This window comes from Lutra lutra, chromosome 8 (assembly GCF_902655055.1).
Source record: "Lutra lutra chromosome 8, mLutLut1.2, whole genome shotgun sequence".
In the NCBI taxonomy this organism is placed as follows: Eukaryota; Metazoa; Chordata; class Mammalia; order Carnivora; family Mustelidae; genus Lutra; species Lutra lutra.
The window spans coordinates 32,719,442-32,729,500 of NC_062285.1; the positions used below are offsets into that span (position 1 = coordinate 32,719,442).

The following is a 10,059-nucleotide window of genomic DNA, read 5'->3' on the forward strand; positions in this document are numbered from 1 at the left end:
CCGGGCAGCAGGGAAAGAAACTTCAGACTATACAGCACATTTGGAGAGGAGAAAAGATCAAAGTTTTTCAAACTCAAAGACCAAGTTCCCTACAGATTAACCCTATTCATTTAGCTCCTCTTAAAGGAATGATGTGCTGGGCCACTGGGCAGACAGGTAAAAAGTTCAACAATTGCCAAAGCATTCTTCTGCTAATTCAACAGCCTTCTGCTCAAATAAATTAGCTTAGTCTTGACAGAGGAAACAATAGCTTTTTCTCCAGGAAAAGCAGCACATTTGATATACACAAGCCTGGAAGGTTATTAAGATGTTAACCCGTTAGTCTAATCCATTAAAGAGCGCCTGCTCCACTACCAGATAGTCAAGTGACTTACACTGTAAAGTGTGATCTATGGTTTAAAACATTAACCTCTACACTTCAGCAGTGTGTTCAGTCCCTGAAAACCCAGGTGCTTTCAAAATCAGGGACACCAAGAAATAAATGTGGGGTTTTGAAGCTTTTAGTGATATTGTACAAGATAAATTAACAAGGCCTGAGTGCAATTGTTGCCTTGCAAAAGTTCCATTTACATATACTAAGATGAGTGTTGTTATCCATGGATGAGGAAAGGGCTACCATGAAAAACACCATCTTTTGGGAAGGTGCAAAAAACTCAATTTTGATTTCAGTTCAACAATGATATTTACTTTGCTAACAACTTAAGAACTAGAGTTTAACAGGTCATTTTCTCCATGCCTAAGGTCAGTGTACAGAATGAGAAACCAGAAAATGTCCATTTTTTTCAATGCGTCCTTAGCAAGCACTTTAAAGGTAACAGCTTAGAAGAGGCAGGGGGAAAGGGTGATGCTTAAATCATTTATCAAAAGTCATTTTTATTGACAAAATAGAATACTTATATTTGTTCTTACAGGGGTGGCCTCTAAACTTTTTACAAAAAATGTACAGACTGTATATCTTTGGATATGTACATATTTTACACATTTTTACAATTTAACAAATAATTATATAAATACATCCTCTAATGTAAGAAACCCGTATTTACTTGGGGTGTATAATTAAGACATTTCTTGTTTGTTTATTTAAGGCATTTGCCTGGTCATTAAGAATACCCAAACCGTGCAATTCCATTAGGTCGCGGTCATCCCTCCTCTGGAATATGTTAGGAGTAAGAGTTTACGTAGGACAGTCGAGGGAGAAAAATAGGTCCCTCAGGTGAAATCTGTAGATCTGGCTTCAAGCTCAGCAAATGGCAACCAGCGAGGGCTCCAAACCTTGCGTTCTGAAACGCAGCAGAGTCCACCCTCCTCTGCCAACAGAGATTAACGCCTGGCGGGAGGAGCTCCTCGCATATCAATGGAGGAAAGGGGGCTGGGTCTGGGAGCCTTCAATGCCAGGTACTTTGTTCTAAGCGAGTCATTTAAGTCCCAGCTAATGGATACCATTAAGAGTTCATTATCATGCTAATAGCAATCAACACGGTGAAGGGGTGGGAACCTCAGCCCTTCGAGTGTCCCTTCGCTGCAATTGGTTTCCTCGCCCCGCTCCCCATTCCTTCCGGGTGCCCCCTCCCCTCCACTCAGACCTGGGACAACGGCATCTGCTTTGGATAAGACACGGAGCTGGCCGTGCCAGATCGCCACGTCAGGCCGGTGCTGACGTCGCTGTAGAGGGATCCCGCCCCACCGCCCGGACCCCCGCCCCCACCGGACCCCACGCCCCCACCACCCCCGGGTCCCCCGGCGCCCCCCGCGGCCGCGGCGCCCGCGCCCCCGCCCCCCGTGGCGCCCTTGCTGGCCCAGCAGCAGCGGGTGCACAGGGCACGCCACGACTCGAGCGTCTTGCCAGACCAGACCCACACGCCCGAGGTGATGCCCACCACGAGGCACATGAAGTACTTGAGCATGAAGACAGCGTAGTCGGGCCGGCGCGCCTGGTCTGGCTGCAGGTCCCGTAGGCACGGGCAGTTGTGCGTGGCCTCCCAGCGCGGGCGGTTGTGCTGCTCATAGAAGAGGCAGGCGACCACGACGGCGGCGGGCACGGTGTAGAGCACGGTGAAGAGACCCAGGCGGATCATGAGCTTCTCCAGTTTGTGCGTCTTGGTGGGGCCGCCCTGCTGCTTGATAACCGAGCGGATACGGAAGAGCGACACGAAGCCGGCCAGTAGGAACATGGTGCCAATGAAGAGGTAGATGACGAGCGGCGCCAGCACGAAGCCGCGCAAGTTGTCGAGGCTCTGGTTGCCCACGTAGCAGATGCCAGCCACCGGGTCGCCGTCCACGGAGCTGAGCGCCAGCACGGCGATAGACTTGACGCTGGGCACGAGCCACGCGGCCAGGTGGAAGTACTGCGAGTAGCCGGCGATGGCCTCGTTGCCCCATTTCATGCCCGCCGCCAGGAACCACGTGAGCGACAGGATCACCCACCAGATGGAGCTGGCCATGCCGAAGAAGTAGACGAGCAAGAAGACCACGGTGCACAGCGCCGGGCCCGTGGTCTCGTAGCGCACGTGCTGCTCCACAGCACCCAGCTCCTCGTACTCGCTGCGCCCGCCGGGGCCGCCTGCTCCCGCGCCCGCCGCGCCCGCGCCCGCCGCCGCCGCCGCGCCGCCCGCTCCTGCCGTGCCGCCCGCGCCCGGCGCGCCGCCGCTGCACGCCACCTTCTCGTGGCCAGCCACCAGGCGTACCAGGTAGCCGACGGACACGAAGAGGTAGCAGGCCGAAAGAAAGATAATGGGCCGCTCGGGATACTTGAAGCGCTCCATGTCGATGAGGAAGGTGGAGACGGTGGCGAAGGTGGACACGAAGCACAGCACAGACCACAGGCCGATCCAGAAGACGGTGAAGGCGCGTTCGTCCTGGCTGAAGAAGGGGTTGTGGCAGGGCAGCGCGCAATTGGCGATCTGGCCGGTCTTGACGCGGTTGTAGAGCGGGTGCCGCTCGCTGGACACGCTCACCATGGGCGCGCGGCACTGGCAGCCCGGCTCGCAGGGCGCTGAGCCGCCGCCAGGGGGGCCGCGCCTTCCCGCCGCCGCCGCCGCGCGTGGGGGGCGCCGCTGCGTCCCCGCCGCCACCGCCCCTACCGCGGGACGGGGGCCTGGCCCCCGGGGGGCGGCCATGGCCGCTGCCAGAGGGCGGCTGCTCACCCGGAGGCGGCGGCGGCAGGCGGCGCGGCGGACTGGGTTGCGGCTGTGGTGAGGTCCGTGCGGTTGTAGTCCATGCACAGCGTGTCGGGGTTGCCCTGCTCCGGCAGCCGGTCGCAGCGCATGCGGTCAGGCCACGCGAAGCCGTACTGGCGCATGAGGGGTGCGCAGCCGGCCTTGGCGCGCTCGCATACCGAGCGGCAAGGAGGCAGGGGCTTCTTGTAGTCCTCCAGGCAGATGGGCGTGTACATGCTGCACAGGAAGAACTTGAGGTCCGGCGAGCACTGGATCTCTACCAGGGGCCAGAACTGGTGCACCTCCAGGCCCGCCTCGTCCTGCGTGTCGTGGTTGAACTGGTTGGGCATGTACGTGTAGTTGTAGCCGATGCCTTTGCAAAGCGGCACGGTAATCTCTTGGCACGCCAGCTCCTTGGCGGAGGCAGCCGCCGCGCCGCTCGAGCGCTGCAACAGCGCCAAGGCGGCCAGCAACGAGGTCACTTCCAACAGGTAACCCCACTCCATGCTGTGCGCCGCGGCCCCGCGCCCTCGCCCTCCAGGCGGCGCGCGGAGGGGCGCCGGGAGATTCGGCGAGGGAGCCGGAGAAGGGTAAAGCGGGTGCCCTGTTGGTCTCTCTCCTGCCTCTCCCGGAAAGGTTGTCTGCAGATAACCTAGTCCCTTCTCGGGACGCGTCCGCACAGCGGGGTCCGAAGCCTGGGCACCGGCGGTGAGGGTTCTGCAGGCGTGCACCACAGTCCCCGAGAGTCTGCCCTGCTGACTCCCGGTCGAACTCAGCCCTCTCGCAGCACCGTGGCTGGTCCCCCGCTCATCGTCCCTCTTTCGCTCGCTTTCTCTCCCGCGCGCCCGGCCACTTCTCCACGAGGCGCCGGCGACGGTGAGGTGACTTTGCCGGACACAGAGGGCGGCGGCACGGCAAGTTTCCTTTCGGGCCGCGGTGCGCAGTCAAGATGGCTGGGCCAGGCCGCTCCCCGCGCCGGGTCAACCCCTGCAGCCCCCTTTCTGTCCCCGGGGACTCATGCTTGCCCCCAAAAGCTGCGCAGCTCTGCTGCCGGAGTTCGGGACCCGCCTCCGCAGAGGCCGCCGCCCTCTTTCTCCGGCGTCGGTCAGTCTGTCCACCTCCGGGACTGACAGACTCCGCCTCCGGTAAAAGTCCGCTCCGCGCTCCGGCCGGCAATCGGGCGAGGTGTAGGCAGACCCCTTCTTGCTAGACACACAAAACCAAATCCAGACCAAGAAGGCGGAGTAGACACCTGAGCGGCGCAGCCCGCGCCCAGCCGCCACCGCCTCCGCGCCGCCGCCGCCTCCTCCTCCTTCTCCTCCTCCTCCTCGGCGGGAGCAGCGCCCTTCACCCAACTTCCCGGCTCCGGCCCCGCTCGCGCCGCCCGGCCGGCTCATGAATATTTATACAGCGCGGACTCGGTCTCCGCCCTCGGCCGGGAGCGCCAATCGCCGGGTGACGGGGCGGAGTCTATGCGCTCCCAAGACTCGGCCTTCCTTAAGGCGGTCAGGAGTGTCCCCCATGGCCATGCGCGCTTTCTGCAGCTGGAGTTTCGGTAACCTTGAGATTGACCGCAGAGAGCGAGGTTTTGCCATAAACGTCGCCACATAGCTCAGTGCGTTTGAGTTCTTGGTTCCTTTAACCCGAGTCTGCTTTTGGAGACTGGGATGGGGGTTTTATGCACGCGCGTGCTTTCCCAGGCTCGTTTCAAACAAGTCACGTCCCTGCCTACTCATGTCCGGTAATATCGGTGACCCCGCGCACCTCCGTGAGCTGGGTCAGTGGGAAACCTACGCGGACGCGAGTGCGCGGGAGCCTGACTGGGGCCGGGCTCTGCAGGAGACTCGGGAAGGGGTGCTCTTTTTGGGGCACTTAGAATGATGCTGTTTGAGGCTTGGAAATGTGGGAGGAGCGGAAGGACGGCAGTTCAGTTTGGATTATGGATCTGGACCGGGCGGTGGGGGGCGGTGCGCCCCAGGAAGTGTACGGGAGCACAGTCGCCGGTGCCCCAGGGGCGCGAGAGGCGCCAGGTACAAGGGCTGGCTCAGTATTTTCTCGCTTCCGCTGAGTGGCCTCAGTTTCCTTACCTGAAGAGTGGGGTAATAGTGCGGATTTCAAAGGGCGTTTCGGTAGTTAGGTGGGGTAAAGTCTGTAAAGCATCTAGGACACAGTGCTTCCTTATGAAAAAATAATTTCCTTTCCGAAAGAAAGGAAAGAAAGAAAGGAGAGAGAGAGAAAAGAAAAAGAAAAGAAAAGAAAGACCAACTTATAAGTAGGGCAGACCGTGTCTGGATTGTCTCTCTTCGCCTCGTACTTTTGGAACAAATACATGTCTATACAAAGTTCACCGTTTTTCCAGAGCCTCCTTTTCTACCGTGGGAGGCGGTGCTGAGCCCTGGCGCTGACGCACCGACACGTATCAGTGATCCGCTAGGAGCAGAGCGGGACCCAAGCTGCTTTTAGCAGCCGCTTGGGACAACGCCAATGAGTACTTGCCCCTGCCAGCTCCGCAGCTACTTTAAGATGGGGAGGGGAGGCGGAGGCCCGAGGGGCCGGCGGCCTGGCAGGTTCATTTACGCTTGTTAGGACGTCCCAGGGGGTTGTCTTTCTCTTAGAATGGAGTGTTTATTTTTTAATTGATGTGCTGTTTCATTTAGCACTTGTATGGAACTCATGCTGTGGCTGTAATTACTGTAATCTCGGGAACAAGCATTTCAGTTAGCCAGGAGGGTGGCAAAATACGTTCTCTCTCTCTCTCTGTCTGTGTCTCCCCCTCCACCCCCACCCGATTCTCTCTTCTTTCTGTCTTTCTGTTTCAAGATTTTTGTCAGGTTTCATAGCAGGAACGAGTAGGGCTAGGAACCAAAGTTGTTGTGTGGGAACAGAGAAGAATAATTAAGGGTATATTTGAGGCCAGTTCAGTTTTGGGGGGGGGGTGTTGTTGGTGGTAGGTGGTGTTTATCTTTATAAAAACAACTCTTGTCGTGGAACAAAAATAATTAGCAGCATTTGTATATTGCTTGAGCTAATGGAATCTGTGTCACACACACCCCCACCGCCCGTTTTTGGCAAATTCTGTATTTTGGCCAAGAATTCCAGGCATATCCATCAAGCTGTATATCTTTTTTTTTTTCTTTTAATTGAAATCTAGTTAGAACCTCTTTACACTGAAAAACAACACTTCCTTCCCACTTTTGTTTTGGAAAAGCTAAACTCCGTAGGAATCTAATTCAAAGGCTTGAGAAATACTGTATTAGCTAATTCAGCAGAAAATGGTTGCTATTCAAAAATGCAAAGACTTGACCTTTAGTTGGTCTTTTCTATGGATTCCTTTCCCCTCTCTTCGCATTCGGAATTCCCTTTTATGGTGTGCTGAATGTAGAAAGTCACCTATCTCTTTTGATGGTACCTTGTTCATAGACGTCCTTCTCCAGGACATCCAGCTTGCAGAGCAACCGCAGGTAATTGCTGGAGTCGTGAGAGCAGTGTGTAGGCAGTCCCCTTAGTAAGGACCCGCCTGGGCACTGTGTTCTCCAGACCACAGATGGGAGGGGCTGGTTTCCAAAAGCAACACAGGTGGTGAAAAGTTCTACTGCTTTTCTTCAGCAGGGAAACGTCAAAAAGTGAAGTTTAGAATTACACTATATAAATTTACTAGAATTAGGTAAAAACAAACTGACATTTGAAAATTGAGTCTGAAAATAGTTGATTTTGGCTTTTAATCGGCATTTAAACTTTTTTTCTTTTGAGACAAGATGAAAGCTTTGATGATGTGGAATGTGGAAATTTTTGGTAAGTATATTAAGCTTGCAGGAGAAAATAAGCAGACAAAAGTTCAGAGCTTTCAAAAATCATGGTACAAGCTTTTGGGAGAGCTAACTGATTTGTGAGGTTGAAACCATTTACATAAAAATCATTAAAATTTGCTCTTAATTGAGAGGATATAAGAATAGAATTTAAAATTTACTATTAAATGGCTACTTGACAGTCTTTGAGAGCAGAAGAGACTTATTAGTGTATAAAAAGCTAATTAGTATATAGAAAGCAATGACAGTTAGCTAAAAGACACCGGAATCATTTATCAACATTGCTGGCTAAATAATGATCTTTTTTCTCTTGTATGTATATGTAAAGCAGCTGTTTTTTAAGGGAGGGGAAATAGTTTTAGTAGTGACATAAATAATGTAAGAAACTTTCTAGAGGGATTTCTGAACAGATGTCTTGTTACTGAATAGCCTACAAGCATAATAATATATACAGTTGAGGCAGGAATCTAAGTCATAGGAGGGAATATTTCATAAAACATTGGATACCAAATTAGATGGGAGACTATCAATATAGTATATGTCTTGACTGTAAGGAACTTTGGGGAAATTACATTTCAGTGGATTATAGTTTAAAAATCCAATATAAAAATCTCGATTCCAGTGTGGGCCCCTGTACCAACACCAATAAAATGATTCATTCAAGATTAAATGGAGAACCTTTTAGTAACTAATGAAAATTCTTAGACATTATATAAAACAGCAATTGTTTCTTCTAAAAGCTTATTTTCTTTCAGGTAAACAAACAAGTATTATATCATTGGAGAATATAAAACTTGATAGGGTAATATTGGGGCTTCTTGGTATTTTAAAATCTTTCAGAAAATTTATGTTTTGAATCACTTGCTACATGGATGGAAGAAAAGGTAGAGGTCAATTGACCCTGCTTCAATTTCTGTTAGAATTAAAATGGGTGAGATTATTTCCATATTAACATTAAACTCTATTAACCATCATCCTCTTCTGTTTTCTCTACCACCAGGAAAAGGATCCTGTCAGAAGGAAGTACTCTTGCTGTGTCTGCTGTAGGAAGGCCCAGTTAAGAATGCCTGGAGACAACGGAGCCAAATATACACTAAGGGCCAGGAGTCAGATTCTCACTTTACACGCAGCTGCCATTTTGAAAAAAAAAGACTATTTCACTGTCATTATTTCATTTTATAATTCTTCTAAAATGTGTTTTAAAAATCAATAACTATTATTTGTTTCTCATTCATACTGCATTATTGGCCAGATACTGAAACTCTTCATGCCATAGGGTGCATTGTGCTTTAGTTTGGGAACTTTCAGGGCAATAGACCACTAAGTAAAACTGGCTTAGTTAAGGAGGTTACTTAATTAATATGGTATGTCAGTCAATCTGAAGCAGGAAGTTCCACTATTGTGACTCAGTGTTAGGCCTGCAGATAGGCTTCTAGGCTCTTGGCTTCCCTTTTGGTTACATGGGGCCTCCTGTTGTCAGGTCATCACATTTCATAGGACCTCAGCAGAGGCAAGAAAGATGGCAGAGCCTACCCCTGTGCAACTGTCCTACTAGAAAAGAAAACCTTTCCTTGAAGATCTTCTCTTTAGTAGGTCACGTTGTTGGAAGCATTACACCATTCTTAGCTGCAAGGGAGGCTGGGAAAGTGAGCATCTGGTGGGTGGCAGGTGACAGGTGGGGTCTAGTGGCAGGAAGTCAAGGAAGTGAGAATGGCTATTGAGCAGGTAAACCACAGTCAGCCGCACATTACTAGTTGAAATTAACTTTCAAGCAATATCATTTAGCAATATGCATAGTCTTCCAGGGTATTTTGTTCAGGCTATTCATTAAATATGATCTAGATCCAAGAAAACTTTGATATTTACATTTTTTTCCTTTAGAAATTCACACAGTACAATTCTCTGTACAGTTGGTATGAAATAAATGTCCAACAGTTTACTACATGTTTTATTTATAATGTGTATCCCCGGGGTAGTATCAACCGCTTAGTTCCTTATGTTTAAGCCCCTCCCTTCCCTTTTGAGACTTTGTACAAACAAGGACATATTCTGGAATTTTAGATTTTTTTTTCTTTAAGTCTTATACCATGTAATATTAAAAAATAGTCAAGTATATTATAGGAGAAACTGTACGAATACCATCTGTGAAGGCCATGTAAGTCAAAGAATCTTTATATTAAAAAATGTTGGTGTATAAGAGTTTACTTCTGGGTACAGTGAATCACTTAAAATGAGGTCTTTTACATTAGTAATACAGTAATAACTATAAGGCAACTAAGTGCAGGCGATGGGGTGACAATGACATTTCTTTCTAGTTTGTTTATCTTTGACCAGGCTTAGGTAATTTGATGTATTTTAATTTGAGAGGTGATAGCACTTTAGTTTTTGTCTGGTATGAGTCCTCACATGCTCTCTCAGAAGCAAATGTACTTTCATAGGATTAACCTTATTAGTTTATAATAAGTATAATTCATAGTATAATTTAAAGACAGCATAAGAAAAAAAGGATGCATTAGTAGGTGGAATTTACATAAATTGTATCACATTAATGTGAACTCCTGGATGCTTTCCTCAAAACACAGTCCTGTAGGGTTTGGTTTGGTTTTCCACTAGGGCGCCTGGGTGGCTCAGTTGGCTAAGTATCTGCCTTCAGGTCAGGTCATGATCTCAGGGTCCTGGGATGGAGTCCACATTGGGCATCCTACCCAATGGGGAGTCTGTTTCTCCCTCTTTCCTCTCCCCTCCCCCACCCTGCTGATGCTTGTGCAGTCCCTCTCTCTCAAATAAAATTTTTAAAAAAAAATTAATAAAAAAAATCATATTCTAGAATGTGTTCAGAATATACTATTAAGTGAAATAAAGCGGGATATAGAACATAGGGTTTAAGCCTCAATTATACCATTATGCATGTATAGAAAAAACTAGAAAGAATCCATAAAAATAGTACTTACAGTGTATTTGAACTGGATTGACTAGGAGTAATCTTTATTTTTTCTTTTCTTAATGGTCCTGAATTTTATACTTAGAAAAGTCTTGAAATAACTCTAGACTTAGCACTTGTGTATTGTTTTGTGCTGTTCTTCATTTTACATATTTTG

At 49.4% G+C, this 10,059-nt stretch overlaps 1 protein-coding gene and 1 long non-coding RNA gene across 2 annotated transcripts; one reads left to right on the plus strand and one right to left on the minus strand.

Annotated features, from left to right (window-relative positions):
* Positions 1-663: 663 nt before the first annotated feature.
* Positions 664-3,661, minus strand: FZD8 (frizzled class receptor 8). Its single transcript, XM_047742363.1, is given in 3 exon segments — positions 664-3,011; positions 3,013-3,180; positions 3,182-3,661. Coding segments are annotated over 3 exon segments (2,082 nt in total). The 3' UTR covers positions 664-1,577.
* A 1,283-nt stretch (positions 3,662-4,944) lies between these two features.
* LOC125107369 (uncharacterized) lies at positions 4,945-9,589 on the plus strand. Its single transcript, XR_007129526.1, has 4 exons — positions 4,945-5,722; positions 6,576-6,616; positions 6,911-6,947; positions 7,962-9,589. It is a non-coding gene; the product is annotated as an uncharacterized LOC125107369 (long non-coding RNA).
* Positions 9,590-10,059: the final 470 nt, after the last annotated feature.